The sequence below is a fragment of the Mastomys coucha genome, unplaced genomic scaffold (assembly GCF_008632895.1).
Source record: "Mastomys coucha isolate ucsf_1 unplaced genomic scaffold, UCSF_Mcou_1 pScaffold21, whole genome shotgun sequence".
NCBI classification, from domain to species: Eukaryota; Metazoa; Chordata; class Mammalia; order Rodentia; family Muridae; genus Mastomys; species Mastomys coucha.
In genome coordinates this window covers 24,456,860-24,477,730 of record NW_022196904.1, presented here as the reverse complement: position 1 = coordinate 24,477,730, position 20,871 = coordinate 24,456,860, and the positions used below count along the sequence as shown (strand labels likewise).

General features: G+C 51.6%; 3 protein-coding genes across 9 annotated transcripts in view; 2 read left to right on the top strand and 1 right to left on the bottom strand.

The window, feature by feature from the left end:
• Lgi4 (leucine rich repeat LGI family member 4) overlaps positions 1-10,157 on the bottom strand; it is a 29,483-nt gene extending 19,326 nt beyond the window's left edge. Inside the window, exons 1-2 of one of the 4 annotated variants that reach the window (XM_031386139.1) lie at positions 10,002-10,157; positions 5,933-6,130 (exon numbers count right to left, since the gene is read on the bottom strand). The gene's annotated coding sequence lies outside the window, so the exon portion shown is untranslated. Of the gene's footprint in view, positions 1-5,932; positions 6,779-7,216; positions 8,015-10,001 lie in introns of those variants that run through there. The other 3 variants (XM_031386137.1, XM_031386138.1, XM_031386136.1) reach the window with 3 other exon arrangements.
• Fxyd7 (FXYD domain containing ion transport regulator 7) lies at positions 20-8,979 on the top strand. 2 transcript variants are annotated; one of them, XM_031386151.1, is made up of 6 exons: positions 20-212; positions 4,111-4,140; positions 6,360-6,434; positions 6,639-6,672; positions 6,776-6,816; positions 8,589-8,979. In XM_031386151.1, exons 1-6 carry the CDS (start codon positions 182-184, stop codon positions 8,609-8,611), a joined length of 234 nt encoding a protein of 77 aa, XP_031242011.1. In that variant the 5' UTR covers positions 20-181; the 3' UTR covers positions 8,612-8,979. The 2 variants fall into 2 exon arrangements, with proteins under 2 accessions (XP_031242011.1, XP_031242010.1); XM_031386150.1 differs by having other exon boundaries at positions 23-212; positions 6,639-6,681.
• Positions 9,088-18,843, top strand: Fxyd5 (FXYD domain containing ion transport regulator 5). Of its 3 annotated transcripts, none has more exons than XM_031386140.1 (9): positions 9,112-9,421; positions 10,025-10,085; positions 11,342-11,416; positions 12,299-12,361; positions 13,432-13,527; positions 14,808-14,888; positions 15,917-15,946; positions 16,062-16,136; positions 18,551-18,843. In XM_031386140.1, exons 1-9 carry the CDS (start codon positions 9,416-9,418, stop codon positions 18,598-18,600), a joined length of 537 nt encoding a protein of 178 aa, XP_031242000.1. In that variant the 5' UTR covers positions 9,112-9,415; the 3' UTR covers positions 18,601-18,843. The 3 variants fall into 3 exon arrangements, with proteins under 3 accessions (XP_031242002.1, XP_031242000.1, XP_031242001.1); XM_031386141.1 differs by having other exon boundaries at positions 9,118-9,377; XM_031386142.1 differs by lacking the exon at positions 12,299-12,361 and having other exon boundaries at positions 9,088-9,421.
• Positions 18,844-20,871: the final 2,028 nt, after the last annotated feature.

The following is a 20,871-nucleotide window of genomic DNA, read 5'->3' as shown; positions in this document are numbered from 1 at the left end:
GGGGCGGGGGCGGGGGGATGGCTTGGACGGGGGCGGGCTCTTCGGGCCCCCATTGGCTATAGGCCCCCACTCTTCCAGGGCTCCCCCACCTTACCCCACCACATCAGTCTGTCCTGCTTCCAGCTGCTGCAGCCGCGCCTTTGCTGCCTCAGCATTCAGCAGCCCCCTGCTCAGGCTCAGCATGGCCACCCCAACCCAGAGCCCCACAAACGGTGAGCGTCGCCTGGGGAATGGGTGCTAGGAAGGAGGTGGGGGAATCTAGGAGCTTAGGAGACAGGATGTAGGAAGAATCCCATACTGAAAGGAAGACGAAGGGGAGATATCTGCCCCTACCATGGGCGGAGGCCCATGAGCGCATTCTTTGACATCCCTTGGGGTTTCTTGAGCACCCTCTCTCAGGAGATATCTTCCCTGTGCGGGACCTATGATTAGAGAGTGACAGTCCCAAGAGAAAGGATGCGCGGACAGGTTGCTATGGCAACCGGGTGCCTGGTCCAGCACAGCGGTGTAAGAGATGGGGTTTAAGGGTGGGAGCTGACGGATCTGCAGCCAGAAGAGGTTCTGGAAGACTTCAGCAACCCGAGATGGGCCAGCTAAGGGGGGAATTCATTATCCCATGTCTGCCTAGTATAATGTGGATATTTACTAAATTCCTTGACAGGCAGATGCTAAGGGACAGAGGCACAGTTAAAGGGAGAGAGAAGAGGGTGGTGGTGATGGTGATGGTGTGACCAGAGATGGACTAAGACTGCCTGAAAGAGACAGAGACCAAGAGATACAGGAGAGACAGAGGCACAAAAACCCAGGTAGCAGGCTTTCGGAGACGCAGTTAGGAGACAGACGGATGGATGGACAGACAGAGGAAGGAAGAAGGGCTGAGATAGAGGAACATAGACAAGTATGGAGGGAGGGGGAACGGGTGGGGTTGCAGCACTGCAGTGAACCTGCATGGTGGGAATGGAACGTTGGGGACCCTCCTCCCAGCCCACATGCATTTATGGTATCATCCCGGAGATACACCTGTCTCCCCGCATCCAGCCGCACTGGGTTTACACTTCGCACCCATTAACCCAGATCTGCGTTCATGTTCCCGGGCTTAAACACTCTCTAACTCCGTAGTTTCCTGATCTTCCTCCTCTGTTGTGTGGTCCTCTGCGGAGGAGCTAGAGGGATGCTTGAACAGGGCTAGGGGGCAGGGCAGAGGGCTGGGAGGATGCTATGGAGTCCCTGATGATGGAGGAAACCCTAATTCCATTCTTACAGCACCTTTCCTTTCCTCTTTCCCAGCAGGCGTGGGGAGGAGGGGGCTGCTGTGCGGAGCCCTAGCTGCAGAATCCCAGGCAGGGCGGGGGTGAGGGGCTGCAGAGGCTGGGAGCCACCCCAGAGAGAGGGGGCAGGGCTGAGCCAGCAGGTCTGGCGGGAGCCCAGGGCTTCTTTTTCGCAGAGGTGGTGGTTAGCAGGATCGATGGCAGCAGACGAGTAGAGGTGGGAGGGCAGATGCCTCGCCAACCCCCTTCTCCCTATCATAGCCTGACGGGGACCGCAGGACTTGGGAAACCCCGGGGGAGGGAAAGCTCGGGTGCATTCTTCTCCGGCAGCTTACGGAAACAAATTAATGAATTGTTGAGGGAGAGAAGGGAGATGCGGCTGTTGCCAGAGAACAGGAGGGAGAACAGAATGGGGATGTGGGCATACCTGGGTCTAGGTCCCTATTTTGGGGGAGCGAAAACACTCAGGTTGGCCAGAAGCCAGGTCTGCAGGCGCAAAGAGGGGAGGTAAGATTGCCCAGTTCCAAAACATTACACAGGACCCCACCCAGCCTGGAATATCAGGACCCCATTACCCCGAAAGATGCCCTCGTTTCCATAGCAACCACCTCCTTCCTGATCTCTCCCTGGCAACTAGCCAAGAGTGGTGTACATTGCTTTTCCTGCCTCCTGGCTCCACCCTTTACCCAGCCACACCCTAAAGACTGGGACTGCTGTGGGCAGGGGGATCCTCAGAGGATCTTTGGAGCAGCCCAGGAAGATGCTGGGACAGGCATTTTCCTGGAGAAGGAATGTATGGGAAACCAACACCTCCATCTTTGGTGCAAACACCTGCAGCCTAGGAGGCCCTCTCATTAATTCATTCATTTGTTCACTCACTCATTCATTCATTCATTCCAGAAAACTTCTTGCGAACCAGACTGAATGGCAGAGACCAATTTGCCCACCCTCTGGTGGCGACACTAAGGTGCAGCACAGGTGGCTCTCAAACACTGGGTCCCAGCTGTATGCTTCTGAGGTTTGCCCTACTAAAATATTCCTTTTGCTGATATTTATCTAAGACTTTTCCTCCAGAGGACCAACTTCTTAAAAAAAATATTAGTGAGCTTTATTTTTTATCACCACTATAAATGGAAAAATTAGTACTTTTTTTTCTTTCTTGCCCTAAAGTGGGGCGAGAAGCAGGTGTGGTCATCCACGCTTGTAATCCCAGCACTCTGGAGGCAGAGGCAAGAGGAATATGAGTTTCAGACCAGCCTGGATTCCACAATAGGATCTTTTTCCAAAGAGCAAAACTAAATCACATTCCCCAAACAATAACTCACTTGGCAAACATGAAAGAGACATCAACACAAAACCAGGAGACCTGGGAAGGCATGCCATACAAACCAGAGCTAGTTCTGCTCTTGTGTCAAACCCGGCTGTATCAGTCAGTTTAGGCTCCAGATAGCACTGGTAACAAACAGTACCAAAAGTCTCAGTGGAGGCAGGCCACTAGCATCATTGCTCATTTTATGAACATCTAGATGTAGGCAGGAGGCCTCCACACCCCAAAGACAACTGAAGCACTCACAATCTCTAAAGTTCATTGGTTGGATCCAAAGACATGGCCCCAACCAACCCCAATAGAACCTAGAAGGGGGTGCAACAAAGCCCTTACCCAGCTCCCTTTCTTGTGGCACAAGCTGCAGAATTCTGCTGTAGACAGGGCTGAAAGTGATAAGAACTGCACGAGAAAGTGACAGCTACAGGGTGGACATCTTTTCATTTAATTTTTAAAGACATGGTACCACTATGTAGCCCTGGCTGGTCTAAAACTCATTTAGGTGGACCAGGCTGGCCTCAAACTCACAGAGATCCACCTTCCTCTGCTTCCCTAGTACTGGGATTAAAGGCATGTGCTCCCGTGACTGCCAGAGTGGGCATCTTATACTGAAAGGATGTTCTGAGCTCCCCCTCTCCCTGGCAGGGTCCCATTGTAACCCAGGCTGTCCTTGATATCTCTATCTTATCTCCCTCTTCCAAGTGCTAGGGTATAGGTGTGGGCCACCAGCTCTTTTGGCCCACTGGAAGGGATTTAGAGCAAAGGTGAGAGATGAGAAAAGGTTACACAGGCATGCCTGCATGTACACACACACACACACACACACACACACACACACACACTTTCTGAGGCTGGGGGAGTCCACTAAGGGTCTTCTGTTTCACATGATGGAGATTCATTTACAGAAGAGATTGATCCCAACTCTCAAAACTTCTGGTGTCTTAGGTGACAGGGAATATATGTTTTGGCACAGCTGCCCATACTGTGTTTGGTGGCAGTCTAAGCAGATAGGAGAGCAGGAAGCAGCCTCATGACCTCAGGAGCCCTTGGAAAGGTGGAGGGAGTCTTTATGGAAACCCAGTGCGTCTATCTGGTGGTCCACTTGTGAGACTGAGCTATGATAGGTCCAACATGTGGTGTGTGTGTGTGTGTGTGTGTGTGTGTGTGTGTGTGTGCCCGCGTATGTGTGTGGTGGTATATGTGTGTGTGTGTCCTCGCGAGTGCGTTTCACAGAATGACTCCAAGGCACATACGAGCTCTCCTTAGGGGTCTAGGAGCAGGACTGCCATGCACAGGTGAGTTGTGGACTACACAGGGCAGAGTACTGACTGATGGAGTTAATGGGTCTGATGAGCATCCTATGAGCTCTACCGAGAGGCAGTACTATCCAGCATTGAGGGATCTCCTATGCCAAGTCCTATAAAGTAGCACTTGGTCCATCTTGCTCCTCAAAGATGTTCAGAAAGCCAGCACTGAAACGTGTTTCTCCCTCTTCTCTTCCCGTCTTCTTCCCCACAGTTCCTGAAGAAACAGATCCTTTTTTCTATGGTGAGTGTCGGGCCCAGTGCCTGGGATAACCTAGGGCTGGAATGGAGGGGTGGTTTCTACTGAGACTACAGGCCACAGGCCACCAGTCGTGTGGCTGTAGCTATGGCTCACTGAAGAGGGATCTGTGGACTGCAAAGGCAGACTGGGGGATGGGGTTGGTTTCCTACCTTCTGCAGCCCCTGATAAAGGCTGTGAGCCTCATAAAGCCTGTTTCTTCTTGGATTCAAGGTAGAGATTAACCGGGGTTTGCAAGCACCAACCTAAGACCTCCTCCCCTTTGGAGACTCCCAAGAGACCTGGGAAGGGCAAATGCATTCATTACATCAGTGCTAGATGAACTGTGACTGTCAGACTAGGCTGCTGCCCGCCTCAGTAACAAATAGTACTCAACATGCCCATGGATTACCATGAGGACTATGCGCTCGTGCACCGGAAATAATCAGAGAGCAACTTGGGAAGAGCTATAATACGACTCTGGAGTTCAAATCTTTATTTAGCCACTCCCTAGCTGTGTGGACTAGGGCAAGCAATTTTTCCTCTTTGGACCTTCCTGCAGATAAGTGTAGTAACGTTTCCCACCATAGAGGATTATGGAAAGAGTTACAGTAATGAGGTCTCTCTGCCATTCCCGAGACACTGAAGCCCCTGGGTCTGACGGATCTGAGATCTAGTGTGAATCCTCTTCTTTTGGTCCCTCGACCCTGTCCATCTTTGCTTATGCATAAGGTCCATCTCATAGGCCAAGGTCCCTACTACCTCTGGGCCTTTGGGCTTCACTGTTCTTTCTGGCAGGAACATGACCCCCTGCCCCCAGCTCTCTACACACTGAGCTAAGACTCTTTTCCTTTCTGGCCTTAGATCAGATATTGATTGCTCACTAGGAGGCTGTCCCTGAGTCCCCCAGCAGCAGCAGCCACACCACACCCTGCCATGACTTGGGGATTTGTGTGTTTATGTAGTTTTCATTTTTGTTAGCAATCTCTGTTTGTTGATGAATGCTCGATCGCTACCTTGGAGCCAGCTGCTGAAGGGGCAGATGCAGGGTGCACACACCAGGTACCCCAAATCTCCTCCTCCTTGCAAAGACATGCGGTGTCTGTCTGTGCTAGGTGCCAGATCCTGCGCCAGGCTCTGGAGACACCGTGGAGGGGAGGGGGTTTCTAGACTAGACTTTTTGCCCTGGCAGCTCACATCACACAGGTATTGGAGACAAGAAACATTCCTCCCAGCATTCAGGAGCCTGAAGCAGGAGCATTGTGAATTTGAGATCACTTTGCACTGTGCAGTGAGACCCAGTCTCAAAGCAATACATTCTTATGAAGGAAACTAGGGGATGGGTTAGAGAGAACTGGGGCCATGAGACTTTTAATTGGGACACTTCAGTTAAGCTCACAGGCTGGTAAGGGAGTCACGTATATAAGGGAGTCACGTATATGAAACCTTTGAGTAGAGAAAGTGGCTGGTGCAAAGGTCCTGAGGCAGGACAGTTGGCATGCTCTAGGGAAAGAAAGGCTTATATGGCTAAGCAGAGGACTGTGGGAAGAGAGGGGTTCCTGAAGCCTGAGTAGGGTCAGGATTAGGTCATCCACTGAAGGACTCTCATCATCAGGGCTAGATAGACTGTGTTAGTCAGGATAGCCTGCTGCCTGCCTCAATAAGAGATAAGTAATCAATGTCTCCATTGAGTATTGACTCCATTGACTCCAGGACTATGGGCTTGTGTGCTGAAATAGTCAGAGAAGCAAGTTGGAGAGAGTCATAAGATGACTCTGAGATTTGAATCCTGACTTACCTTGGTTTCTGCATGGAATCCTCTTTAAGGGCCATAGGGAGGCCTCAGGAGGCGCCTGCTCTGACTGAAGCAGTGGGGTTCTTGTGTCCGTGGGAGGGAGATGGAAACAGGGCAGCAGGACCAGTGAGAGGTCCGCTGGGATAGTCCAGGCCTTGATCACGGAGGGCAGGACCAAGATGAGGATCTGGGAAGAGGCAACTGATAGAGCTTAGTGTGGAGGTGAGAATCCAGAAGGGTGGCACGAGAAAGGGGAGTTGGGGGGGTGGTAAAGAGGCACAGAGGTTCTAGCCCAGGCAGAGTTTGGATTCTTATTCCCTGGTGGAGTTGGTGGCTCAGGGGACAGCTTTCCTGTTCTACTGGACCACTGGCCTGAGGCTCAGGCTCGGCTGGGGCTGCACTGTCTTGAGGTCCCCCCTGTCTCCCTTAGACTATGCCACCGTGCAGACTGTGGGGATGACCCTGGCCACTATCATGTTCGTGCTGGGGATCATCATCATCCTCAGTAAGTGACCTCCCCACTTGTGGGGTCCCCACCTTAAAGGGTCTCCTGACCACCCCACCCTATCCCCACTTGCAAAGGTCCCAATCTTTGAGGGTTTCCTGCTGGTCCCACTCCCCATCCTTACCCTTGAAGGTCCTCTGCCTGCCCTGCTCTGTCCCTTCCTGCCCCACCCCCTATCGCTCCCTGCTGTCTCTCTCCTAACAGGCAAGAAGGTGAAGTGCAGGAAGGCGGACTCCAGGTCTGAGAGGTGGGGCAGCCTGGGGTCCTGGGATGGAGACCCCTAACTCAGGGCTCAGGGAGCCACCCCTGAACCCTGTTAAACTCCCCCCCTCTCTCTACAGCCCAACATGCAAATCCTGTAAGTCAGAACTGCCCTCCTCAGGTGAGCACGGTTCTGGGGGACACTTAGAGGTAGCAGGATCCTTAGAGGGCTACCTGGGGCGGGGGACCTGGAGCCTGGGTTGTATTCTAGGTCCCTCGGAGGTTGGGGCCACAGAGAGAGGGTTCTAGGAGTATCTCAAGGCAGCCCCAAAGAAATGCAAGCCTCGGAAAGCTTGGTGAGGTGTGGCTGGGGAAATGTGAGAGGTTGGTGGAGGCTAACACCTGACCAACCCACACAGGCATCATTCACCTCTGCCTTCCAGTGGGCCCACAAGGAAGGGCAGAGCAGGGGAAAGAAGGGAGAGGGAGGGAAGAGGGCAGGCTGCTGAATAAAGGCAACCAGAAGAAGCATGCAATACATAAAGATGGGGGTGAGGTGGGCAAGGAATGGTGGTGCATACCTCTAATCCCACCACAGGAGGGTTGCAATGAGGTGGGGAGCGAGGAAGGTGGATCTCTGTGAATCCCAGGCCAGCCAGGGCTACATAGTGAGACCCTGTCCTAAAAAGGGGGGCAGGGATGCTGTCTGGGATGCTTAGTGCTCAAGGCCCCCAGGGTCCTGTCCTCAGAGATGCCTAAACTGGGCACAGTGCCTGTCCATCATCTCAGCACACTGATGGTGGAAACAAGAGAGTCAGGAGTTCAAGGTCAGCCCTAGCTATAGAGAGCGTTTGAGAGCAGCCTGGGCTACACACAAGACTGTGTCTCAAAAACAAGCAAAAAAAAAAAAAGACTCAGGCTGGAAGGAAGTGAGGGGAGGAGGAAACTGGTGTAGAAGAGAGAAGGGAGGGTCCGTGCATGGGGACGGGAAGACGATAAGATGAAGTTTCAGGGGGTGGGGAAAGAGGAAAGTTGTGAGGTGTGTCCATGGAAGACTTATTTAAATTTTAGAGTTCTTTCCTTTCTAAGGACTTTTGGGGAGTAAAAACTCTCTTCCTTTTACAGTGTCTTACTGTAGTCCTGGCTGTGCAAGAACTCACTGTGGAGCCCAGGGCAACCTTACACTCACAGTCATCCTCCTGCCTCAGCCTCCCAAGTGCTGCGGTTACAGGTGTGAGACATTGGGGTGGCTTCCCATTAAAATCTTATGACAACCAGCTGGGGGCTGTGCACACCTTTAATCCTAATAGGAAGCAGAAGCAGGTGGATCTCTTGAGTTTGAGGCCAGCTTGGTCTACAGAGGGAGTTCCATGACAGCCAGGGCTACACAGAGAAACCCTGTCTGGGGGTGGGGGTGGGGGTGGAAATCTTATGACAATGGGTAGTGCTTAAAGAAATAAGTTTAAATGGGTGAGGCTTCATATATCATGTTTCATATATTCTTAATGAGGTTTAAGAACATCAGGGATATCTCTTTGTGGTGTTGGAGTAGGGTGGGCACAGATGTTTGGTCCAGCCTTAGCTGCGTAGGAGAACAAAGGTAGCCTGTCCTGAAAGGGAAGTGGAGAACTGGAGGATGCCTGCTAGATGCCTAGGTTGTCCTGAGCATTCGTAGAAAAGGATCCTAGAGTATAGCATGAGGTGGGGTCTCTTCCAAGGAGGCTTTAAGGCTCTCAAAACACTCAGGTTAGCCTTGGGTGTCCACCACAGCTGGATTCTCTTTCTCCGTTCAAGAGGGGGCAGACTGTAGCAATGAAGATTTCCCTCAGGGGACCCGATATCAGGGGTGGGGAAGATATGAGGATTCCCCAAGGCTAGCCAGAGGGCAACCATCCTCGGACTCTGATTTTTTTCCTCCGTAGGTCAGTAACGTGAGTTCTCTTCTGTTCCCAGCCCCTGGAGGTGGAGGAGTGTAGGATCCTCTGCAGATTTCCACTGCTGTCCCTGGCCAGAGCGCAGGAGCCCGAGGACCCAGAGAAGGCGGTGGGGACCCAGCCTGGCGCCAGGGAGCGCGCCCCCAATGAGCCGCCACACCCATCTCAAGGCCGGAGCCAATGCACCCTGCTCTCCCTCCCCAGGCCTTGGCAACGACGATCCTATTTGTACCCTAGACCCAGAGACTCAGGCCTCCAGCTCCTGGGATCCAGGAGTTTGTCCCCAATCCCCTGGGATCCTCGTGTCCCTCCCTCCTGCATCTCCTGGTCTCCTTCTCCAGGACCTTCCCGGCTTCCCCTCAGGGTCCACATCTTGAGCTTAATAAATGTGCATTCGGTTTTTTCCCCCCGTTCTGTCTGTGTGTTGTCGTCTGTGGGCACCAGAGGACTGGGCGGGAGACTGAGGTGGCTGTCCTGTCCCCTCCCCCTCCTCCTCCCTTCAGTGCCTCCTCCTCTCACATCCTTCCTTCCACACCTCACACAAGGGTCTCCTCTTCTCTGGACCCTTGTCCCCATCTACGTCCCTCAGACCTTCGAGTGGAGGCCACTGCCTTCAGTCCCCCACCGTCCAACCCCTCCCCAGCTCCCACCCCTGCCTGTGGAGCCTGGAAACCGGAGAGGAAATGACTGAGCCGCTCTGGTCCCCGCCTGCCTGCGTCCGCGCCCGCGCCCGTGGCCACACCCTCCACCCTGAGGCAGCTCCCACGCGGTACTCTGACACTTCAGTCTGGAGACCTCGGGCTCGGATGTAAGTCCCTCCACTTGCTCTATTGCTCGGAGCCACGCATGCAGGTGGGAAGCAGCTTGGGAGGAGGAGAGGGGATCTCGATGCCTCTCTGCCTTACATTCACTCTGTTTCCTCTGTGGGCACCTCTTCTGCCTCAGTCTCCCCAGAGCGCCTCCATTGCGGGCAGACAGGTCCCTCTAAGATCTTCCCAGCGCGGGTGCTGGGCGCGGTGGTGTCGGCAGGGCAGCCGGACACCAGCTCACTTTTTCCTTTGAGAGCAGCCCCGCGTTAGTCACCCTTCCTGTTCCCCTCCTGGCCCTGCTGCTCTGGGCTCCAGCCCTCAAGGGAGCAGATGCCGCAGGCCACTGGCTTCCTCCACGCAGGAACCACGAGTCGAGTAGGGAGGTTCAGTTCCAGCTTCAGGAGCAGGGAGCGGCTTCTTTGCCTCAGGGGTGTCAGGAAGCCAGGCTCGCCTGATGCTTCTGGTCATCTTTGGGGATCAGCTCGTGGAAGAAGGGGATGGTGGCTTGGGACTAAAAAAAAAAAGCATCTCTCCCCAAAGGCACATACCAGAGGGTCCTTGAGGCCAGAGGCCTGCTCCAAGGAGGCCACTAGGGGATGGGGTGCTGAGGGGTAATGCCTTACCTTTGCCTCCATTTGTCCCACAGATGTCACCGTCCAGTCGCCTGTGTCTCCTCACTATAGTCGCCCTGATTCTGCCCAGCAGAGGTAAGACACCAACCCCCGCCCCCGCTCCAGCCCCAGGGGACCGCTAGATGGGTGATGCAAACTCAAATGCTGTGTACCATCTTCTCACACTCCTCCCTCCCCAACCCCCGCTGAGTGACCAGGAAGTGGAGCTGGCGAGGCAGGCTCTGGGTTGCACCCTCTTTGGACACTTTAGACCTCGGGTGGCTATTTCCAGAGGGTCTGGCTGGAGCCTGTCCTGCTGAGCGTCCTCCCTTTCACCTCTGAGAAGAACTTGCTGGCTGAGTTTGACTTGGCTGGGAGGCTGGTGTCAGTTTTCTACTCGGCCGCCAGGAAACCCCGGGCTCCAGGCAAAGCAGAACTGATGGGTTTTCTGAGAATATAGTCAGGCAAAGGGGTCCAACCTGGGGCTTGGAGCCCTCACTCTGGCCTGGAAAGTACTTGCAAAAGTGCCCATTGTATGGATGGAGAGAACTGTTGTTCAGTGAGCACACACGGGGGCACACAGGAAGAGGAAGGAACTGCTGCCTGCATAGATGGTGATGAGCCCAATGAATCTGACAGACAGTGGAAGACTGGGTTGGGCTGAAATCAGTAAGAAGAGGTGGGACCAGGTTAAAAATTGTGTCTTTTCCTAGAGTGAGGTACAGCCGCCCTGGGCTCTGAGCCTGCAGGGTCTGCCCTGGCAGAAGGTGACTTCTGGCTGCAAAAGCTGCTGAGCACCTGGGGTCCCATGAAGCACGAGGAGCAAGCCCATTCCCTCATTAGCTGTCTGTCTACAGGGCAGGGAGCCATGCTCAGTTACCAGCCTGCGCTTTTCAGATGAGGCAAAGGAGACATAGGAAAGGGGTGTCAGTCCAGAGCAGAATGTGCTCCATGGCCCTGGCTGACTGCAAGCATCTGCACTCTCGGTGAGGCTGTCCTGCAAGGCTGTGCAAAGGCCCTGTGGCAGCAGGAAGACTTAAATCACTCTCAGGCTGGGCAGTGGTAGCACACACCTTTAATCCCAGCACTTGGGAGGCAGAGGCAGGCAGATTTCTGAGTTCGAGGCTAGCCTGGTCTACAGAGTTCCAGGACAGCCAGGGCTACACAGAGAAACCCTGTCTCAAAAACAAAACAAAACAAAACAAAAACAAAAAAAATCCCTCTCAGGACTGTGGAGTGACCCAGTTAAAGCTGATTCCCCTGGAACTTCAGCAGGTCAGGCATGGTGGGCCAGAAGACATGAGAAGTGGGTGAGAGACTCCTTCCTGACCACTCAGCCTTTATCTTCCCAGGGCAGACACCAAAAAAGCCCACATCCATTTTTACAGTGGACTGGATTTCTGTGACTACTCCTGACTATGTCCCAGGTAAGAAAAGCAATCAGTGGAATTCTCACCATGGACAACAGCATCACCATGCTTAGACCAAAGAGGGAAATTTACATTCGCGTAACTGAAAAAAAAAAAAATCAGGGATAGAGGTTCAATAATGGCTTGATCTAGGCGCTTAGAAGCTACTATGAGGAACCTCGTACTAACTCTTGCTTGATTGTTCTCTGTGGGGTTCATCCCAGTCAGCTTCTCGTAGTGGATAATCTAAAGCTTCATCTTTGTCTATCATCAGTTGATGTCAGATGAGGAGGAGTCTCCAACCAGGACCCACCTCTCCGTGCCTGGCCCTGATTAGAGCAGGCAATAGTGGTTTGTGGTCAGAGAGGTTTGGGAAACTGAGTCAAACACCTTTTTTTTTTTTTTTTTTTCAGGGAAGGCATCTGAGTCCTGCTAATGGGTGTGGAGGCAAGGGAGATCAGGGCATCCTGCTTAAGTGCTTATCAAGGAGCCTGAATTTCTCTCATGGCCTCAACATGGAGTAGAGGGCAGTGGGGAAAAGGCTTGCCTCACAACCTTGAGGACCCTGGTTCAATCCCCAGAACTGTTATATAAGGCCCTGCATAATGGCAGGTGGTTGTAAACCCCAAGGCAGGGAGACGGAGGCAGGTGGGTCTCTGGGTTTGTCAGTTTAGCAAACTTGGTGAGTCCCAAGCCAATGAGAGAGCCTGTCTCAAAGAAGGGAAGGCAGGTGGCTCTTCAGGAAAGACACTGGAGAGTGAGTGCCTCTGCCCACCTTGCACACATACACGCATTTAAGAAAAAAAAATAGAGTTGCTATGGAAACTCTCTAGTCTTCACCTGAAGAAATTCTCCACTGCTCCCTTCTCACTTCTCTCTCTGACCCTGTTTTTACCCCAGATCCAGATCAAACCAGCCCAGGAGTGCATACCATCCCTCCCATCTGGACCAGTGAAGCTGGCAGTGAGTGGAGGGGGAGGGTGGGGCAGAGCATCCTTACCTCTGACAGCTGCTGCTCCTCACTCCAGCACATCCCGGCTCTAAACCCTTGTCAGCCGCACCCTAGTGCTTACTTATTTTGTTCAGATGTTACTGCTTTGTAGCCTAGGGTAGCCTTGAACTCAGAGCAATCCTTCTGCTGCAGCCTCTGGAGTGTTGGCATTACAGAATGTGCTGCCTGTGTCTATCTAGCACCCAATCCCATTGACTTACAAACAAAATATCCTTTTAACTGACTCTTTTTTTTTTTTTTGGTTTTTTGAGACAGGGTTTCTCTGTATAGCCCTGGCTGTCCTGGAGCTCACTCTGTAGACCAGGCTGGCCTCGAACTCAGAAATCCACCTGCCTCTGCCTCCCAAGTGCTGGGATTAAAGGCGTGCGCCACCATGCCCGGCCTGACTCATTTTTAAAAGTTGAGCACTAGATGGTTATAGACACTTCCAGTGCCTGCTTGACCATAGCTTCTGTTCAGGTCTGTATCTCTTTAGATTTTTTTTTAAAAAAAATAGTAATTATACTTTTTCTTGGAGTATAATATAAGAGTACTTCTTGTAATTTCTTCAGTTAATGATTAATCCTGCCTAGAATCCCCCAGTGAGGGGCTGTGGGCATGGCTCAGTGGTAGAGCCCCTGCCTAGAATCCACCAGTGAGAGGATCGGGGCTCAGTGGTACCTGGCTTATCATGTACAAGATTCTGAGTTCAATCCCAAATAACAAATAAAAGTTGTTCTATGCCAGCACAAGGAGGCTCTGGCAAGAGGATTAAAAGCTTAAGAACAGCCTGGAGAGACCCAGTTTTGTCTTGTCTTGTTTTGTTTTGTTTTGTTTTTAAAGAAAAGTCCTGATAGTGGCCACACATTTCATTCTTCTGCACGTTCAAAGAGTCCCTACTCCATCCCAACAAAGAGACACCTGATATTTCAGCCTGGAATACCCCCGTGTGTGTAGAGGGATCCCTGGCAGGCAGATATGGGAAGCTGAGCACATCTTTTCCCCTCAGTTCTCACCCTCCCCTCCTTTTCTTCAACCACAGGAAGCCAGACAGCCAAAACCAAGACCCAGCAACTGACAGAAATGGCCACCTCGAATCCAGTGACAGATCCAGGACCACATACAAGCAGCAAGAAAGGTAGAGCCCTGGCTGGCAGTGCAGTGTTTGTTTAATTCCCACTGTTTGGGGTCGGCATTCCCCCTAGTGCTTTTCTTAAAGCACGTTCCAGGGGAATTGCTAATAAACTCTCAGTGTGTGTGTGTGTGTGTGTGTGTGTGTGTGTGTGTGTGTGTGTGTGTGAAGATGTTTGAAGGATTCTGGGTTAAAGTCAGTGCATCCTTAAGAATGATCTTCTCTGGTCCTTGATGAAGCTTAGTTCATAGCAAGCAACTCCACGATAGAACATTCCAACACGCCTTATCCCAGCGCAGTAGATGAGCCGACTGGCCGACTGGCCATCTTTTTCTGCGTTGCTAGGCTGGGACTGAGAAGTGGAGTTGTGCCTTTCCTTTGTGTCTTTTTCTGTTACAATAGGAGCTGTTCAGTTGCAAAATAACCTTTAAGAAAGATGTATTGGCTCCATTCTGTAAAACCTGAGGATAAGGTATCAGGCATAGCTGGATCGAAGAAATTAAGCGTAGTCAGTATGTCTAAATTGCTTGTCATTCCTCTCTTGTCCTCATTCACTTCTCTTCTTGGTATCCAAGAGGCCCCATACTCAGGCAGCTCGGAGTCACACAACTTTCCCATAAGCCCAGCCCAAAGCCTGGGCTTGACTTTCATTGGCCCGGTTGAGCTCACGTGTCCTTGTGTGAGCCAGTGGAAGCCTGGAAGCAGGCTGTTCTGATTGGTCAATGAAAGCCTTGTTTCCCCACCGGAAAAGTCCATACAGCTCAGAATCAGAAAGGAAGTCGTTTCCTCGAGACAGTTAGGTTAGCGGTGGCAGCAGGTGTGTGGAAAGAGGCTGAGCTGAGACTAAGGCAGCAGGTGACCCTTTAACCTTTGCGTGACATCAGACCTCAGGCGTGAGAACATGAGGCTGGCGTGGGGTACATGGCAGACCCTGTCTCCAACATTTGGAGAATGTCCTGCTATTTTTTGGTCCAAAAGTAGAGGGGATGCTTAGAACATTTAAAATAAGTATCTCTTGGCTGGAGGGGACAAAGGCCATGAAATCCTGTCCTCTGCTCTTGGATCAGGAGTAGAAGTCAAGAAGAGAGGCCAGCCTGGGCTGAGTAGCTAGTCCAGCCTTGGGAGGGTGCAGGCAGGTGCTATTGCCACAGTATGGGTGGGAGGTGCCTGTGTGCTGCACCCCAGATGTAGCCCTGTTATTACATCCACATCCCCGGGTCTGCCCCTGAGGCTCCTCCTGCCTTCCACTGTCTTCTGACCATTTTTTTTCTGTCTATCACCTGAAGGTACCCCGGCACTCTCCAGAATTGAGTCTCCCAGACCAACCAAAAAATATATGCCTCCATCCTACATTGAGGATCCACTAGGTTAGTACCTCTTTTCCCTGACCAGAAACAGGCACCCTGTAGCTTCTTTTCCATGTGTGCAAATCTGCAGGGTTCATGCCATAGAAGAGACTGTGCTGTGAGACTGGGTGGCAGCACATGCCTAAGTGCCATGGAACCAGCCAGGTCATGTGGCATGGTTAGGAGGTTGCTTTCTGAGGTCTGAATTTTTGAAATTGAAATTAAGGCTGGGCTCTGGGGGGCAGTTCTTCTGGCCACTATAGATTCACGTACACAACTTAAGATCAATTGTGGACCTTCAGGGGCTCCATTTGGTCATCCTGATTCTACCCCTCTAATATCCTGACTATTGAATCCCCACTGATGACATAGATGCCACATGCCCACATCACCCATTCATCTGTGTATTCAGCGTGGGTTCGTGTGTGTGTGTGTGTGTGTGTCAGCCATAAACAAGACAAACAAATATCTTTGCTATTGATGGGTGTGGTGGTGCATCCCTGTAATCTTGGCATCTGGGAAACAGAAGGAAGATGACAGCAAGTTTGAGGGTAGCCTGGACTACATAACAAGTTCCATGACAGCCTGGGCTACATAGTGGGACCCTCTGAAACTGACACTAGTGGAGGGAGACAGCAGATAATAATTAGAATACTTACATATCGGGTGATTTTTAATATGTTATCAAGAAAAATAGAGCAAAATTAGGGATTAGAGAATGCTCATACACAGAATCCAAAAAGGCTTCCGGTGAAGGAGCCGCCAGGAGCTTCTCCCTCAGGGAGAGCAAGCAGCAGTACAGAGGCCCTGAGATGAGTGGCCTTCGCGATGGACTCAGGAGCAGGGAAGCGAGTGCGTGCTGAGAGTGAAGCAGATTGCTGAGAGAAGGAATAGAGACTTCGTGGCGTGTCACAGTGAGGACTTCCACTTCTGTTCCAAGGCTTTAGGAGACTGAGGCTCAGGTGTCCCCAGTCCCTAGTTCTGCATTTCACTTATTCACTCCATAAATGTCCGCCCAGCTCTGACCTGCGTGTTTCTGTCCCCTCTAGATTCGAAAGAGAACAACCCCTTCTACTACGGTAAGTTACCCTGTCCCGGACGCACTGCTGGAGATAAGGAGGAAAGACAAAGCCCCCCCCCCCCACATTCACAAACACACACACCGGCCTGACACCTCCATTCCTCTCTCCACAGATGATACCACCCTGCGGAAACGGGGGCTGCTGGTGGCGGCAGTGCTGTTCATCATGGGAATTATCATCCTCACTAGTGAGAGTGGGGCGTGGGTGGAAAGGGAAAGATGGGGTTTGGGGCAGCCTGGGCTGCGTGGTGACTGAGGGTCAGGGTCTTGAGACCCACCCCACCCCCCGCCCCCGCGAGACTATGCAAACTCAGACCACCCCAGCCGGGCGGTTCTTCTGGTTGCAGCAGGGGGCGCTGTTCCCAGGGTGCATGCCTCCTCCCTCATTGTCCTTTTCTTCCTGTGCTGGGTCACGTGGTAGTGCCCAGATGAGAGAGGCAGACACACAGAAAGGACTGCTAATAGATCCACTACATTCTGCTTGTTTACAAGCCAAGGGCCAGCTTCATTTGTGAGATGAGAAAACAAGACTTCATTTCTCCTTTTGAGACGGGTCTCACTGTGCTGCTCAAGCTGGCCTCAAACTCACAATCCTCCTGCCTCTCAGCCTCCTGAGGGTTGAGGTTATAGGTGTGCGCTACACTGCTCAGCAGTGTTTGGTTTTGCTTTGTTTTGTTTGTTTTGTTTTGAGACAGAGGCTCATGATGGCCAAAGATGGCCTTGAACATCCATATGTGTACAGGTGTGTGTTATGTGTATAAGTGTGTGTGTTATGTGTATAGCTGTGTGTGTGCTATGTGTGTGTGTTATGTGTATAGGTGGGTGTGTGCATGTGTGAGTGCAGATACCGTGGCAGACAGAAGAGAGTGTTGGATACCCTGGAGCTGGGAGCTGCAGGTAATGTGAGTCTCCCTATATGGGTGGTAGGACTTGGATGTGACTAACCACTGAACCACCTTTTCCACCTTAACCTTGAACTTCTGATCCTCCTGCCTCTACCTCCCAAGTGCCTAGTTATTGGCATAGTCAGTTAATGCAGCCCTGGGAATCAAACCCATCACTTTGGGCGTGCCAGGCAAGCACTCTACCAATTGAGCCACATCCCTCCGGCCTTGACTTCATTTTTCCACAAGAGCTATGTCTGTCGCTGTTCCCTTTGTAATCAAATACCCAACCTGGATCAACTGATAGAACTGTTTATAGCTTAAGAAGGGACCCAGGGGCTTGGGAGGTATTGGTGGGCAAAGTGCTTACTTGAGAACCTGAGTTCAGATGCCCAGCCCGGAGTGGCAGCATGCGTCTGTGACAGCTGCCCATGCTGAAGAGAGTCAGCCAGCCCAGCTGCATCTGTGTGTGCCAGGTTCAGCAAAGGAAATACAATGTAGCCCAACCGGGGAAAACACTCCATGTCCACCTCTGATGGAGGAGGGCTTGTGGTTGAAGAGGTCACATGACCAGACAGGAAGTGAGAGAGAAGGGAGGAGACTGGCTGGTCTTTCTATGACAGCACACCCTCCTGAGGGCTAAGTGATGGACGAGCAGAGCTATAACCTCCTAGGTGCCCTAGACTCTGCCTCTCAAAGGCTGCCCACCCTCTCAGTCCCAACCCTGAGTACTAAGGACCCAGTATCAAAGACAGGCATTGGAGGGACACACCCAAACCACATGCACTAACAGTGGGGGAGAACAGAGGAGGAGGCCTGAAAGGCAGGTGACTGCCATCTTCTCATGGCCCTGTGGCTTTTTAAACTCTATGTCATCTCCAATTGACTCTGATCCAGGTCCCCGCTTCTCTTGTTCATTTTCTTTCTTTTTTTTTTTTTTTTTTTTTTTTTTTTTTTTTTTTGGTTTTTCGAAACAGGATTTCTCTGTGTAGCCCTGGCTGTCCTGGAACTCACTATTTCACTATGTAGACCAGGCTGGCCTCGAACTCAGAAATCCACCTACTTCTGCCTCCCAAGTGCTGGGATTAAAGGCATGCGCCACCACCGCCCGGCTGTTCATTTTCTTTGATCTCATGTCTGTCCTTTACCACAGGGACCTTTGCACAGGTTGTTCTGCCCTACCATGGCCCTGCATTTGTTCATCTCAGTGTGTGTATGTGTATGTGTGTGTGTGTGTGTACACACATGTAGAGATCAGAGGACAATTTTCATGAGTTGGTTTTCTCTTTTTTTAAAACAAAGATTTATTCATTTATTATTTATTATTATTCACTTATTATTATTTATATGGGTCTTTTGTCTGTATGTATAGCTGCACACCAGATGAGGGCATTGGATTCCATGGGTCTGCAGTTATAGACAGTTATGAATCTCCATGTGGGTGCTGGGAATTGAAACCAGGACCTCCTGAAAAGCAACCACTGATCAGTCTCTTTAGCCCCTGATTTTCTCTCCGCCGAGTAGGTTCCAGGACTAGAACTCAGGACGTCTGGCTCAGCAGCAAACACCTTTACTTGCTGAGTCATCTTGCTATCCCCCTTCACTGGGAGCTTCCTGAAGCCCAGATTGATTCCCCATCCCCCAGCGGGTCCCCCAGTGACCAGATGATAATCAGTACTGTTTCCAGTTCATGGGCAAACTGGTTCTTTTTCTTCCAGGTGGGAAGTGTAGACAGTTGTCTCAATTATGCCTGAATCGCCACAGGTGAGTGGGGGCCAGCACCCTGATGGGCACCTCAGCTGGAGTCTCCATAGCACACCAACCCACCACCTCTACCCCAAGAGCCAACAGAGTGGTCAACATAAAAGGATCCTCAAAAGGAAGAGGCCACTGGAGGGAGCCAGGCCTAAGGCTAATGGTCTTCCCACCCTGAGGAGAGAGGTCTCCCCAGGCACTGCCATGGCCCAGTCTATACTGTTCAGATAAATCCACATGGTCTCTCTCTTTCATGGCCTCTGTCTTCCGTGAATTTGTGACACAGAAGTGGGAGGAAGAGGCAGGGCTGGGCTTGGAATCCTAGGGAGTAGGTATGGGTGTTACATACTCAGACAACAGGACAATAAGGTGGGGGAGAAGAAGAGGCCTGATGGGGGAGAAGGAGGATGTGGTTAGGGTCAGTCGTGGTGCATGGCAGGACCTCTGTCCAGGAGCCTGGGTTACACCATACCCTCGTATCAGTCAGAGCATGAGGAAGCATGATATGGGGACCCCTGTGCACTGTCACCCCCTTATCTTCACACAGCCAGTCACTCTGCCCCTCAGGATACCTCAAGTATAGGTGTGAACACGCAGCCCACACTCTCAAGCAACAAGCTTCAGGGGGACTGCTTGCTTAGGGCATGCCCACCAGGGAGGCCGTGGGGCTCTGGGAGGGGCTCTGAGCGAGGGGCTGGGAGGAAGGGTGGGCTCTGACAGACAATTCCTGGAGTTCCTTGGACTCCTCCTTATCGGGAGGGCCCAGCCTCGTGCAGCTGTGCAGGCTTTTTCAGGCTCAGGGTGTTGTGGGGAGGGATAAGTGTCTTCTCCAAGATTATGGTCAGGGTCACAGCACAGTCAAGAGACCAGGTCGGGGGTGGGGGGGTTGCCAGGTCCCAGGCAGGGGGAGGGTGCGTAACGCAGCTGCAAGAGCTTCAGGTCAGAGTGAACTGGGGATGACGAATCATTTCATCAGGCCGCAAAGCATGAGAAAATAAGGGGGGAAAATCAGTCATAAGAAAGAAGAGAAGGTCTTGGGCAGGGTGTGCCGCTGAGCCGCGTGCCCGCCCAATGCGAACAGACGTTTCAGTTTGAACCGAAGCATGCCTGGAATCTCACCACTGGTCAGGTGGAGGCAGGAGGATCAGAAGTTCAATGTCCTTGGCTTCAGAGCTCAAGTTCAAGTCTAGCCTGGGCTACAAGACTTCCTGTCATAAAAATAAGTAGATGGGATGTGGTGGCGCACACCTGTGATCTCAGATCGGTGGGAGGGGAGGTGCACAAGCAGCAGGATCTCTGTGAGGTAAGTCCGGCCTATCTCTATAGCAAGTTCTAGGCCGGCTAGAGCTACACACATAGTGAGACCATGTTTCAAAAACAATTTTTAAAAAAAAACTAAATAAACCTTAAAAACAAAAAGAAAATGTCAAAATATAATATATAACATACAATAAATAAATCAGCCTGGGAAGATGGTCCAGGAATGGGGCGTGTGCTTCCTGGAGGACCTGAGTTTCAGTCCCCCCAGCACTCGGTATAAGCCTGGCAGTGGCGGTGCATGCCTTTAATACCAGCACTTGGGAGGCAGAGAAATATCTGGATATGTGGCCAGTGTTCCCAATCCATAGTGTAAAATATTAGGGGACTTGAGCATGTATAGACAGGGTCTCTCTCTGCAGCCCTGGCTATCCTGAAGCATGATGTGTAGGTCAGGCTAGGCTTGAACTCACTGAGGTCTGCCTGCCTTTGACCATGGCAGGCCCCTTCAGGTGGCTGTTTTTAAAGGCACAGACACTTTTTCCATGATTCTTATATTGCACTGGGGCCTCCTGAGTGACCTGGAGATGCTTTAAGGTGTATAGAGGGGTTATAGGTAGAGGGACTTGAATACCCATGGGGTTTGGTGTCCTGGGGAATTCCTGAAGACAGTGGGAGATGCTGTCTATCCTATGAGAGCGGACTTGCAAGCTTGGATTCCTGATTCCCTGCACCTGACCAGAACGGGAGTGGCTGCCGAGAAGTTTTTCCTCACACTTGAGGCTCCCTTTGGAAGACGTGGGAAGTGACCTATCTAGTATAAACAGACATATTTTTCACATCTCAGGAAAAAAAATCAAGCAAAATCTATCAGCCAGCAAGAAAAGTCTCTTTCTCTCGTCACCCCCCCATATGCAATCAAATCATCTGAAAATATCACTATTCTTTTTTTTTTTTTTTAAGGAAGGCCTCTTTGTAGCCCAGGCTAGCCTCAGACTTGTGACATTCTTCCTGCTTGTACCTCCTG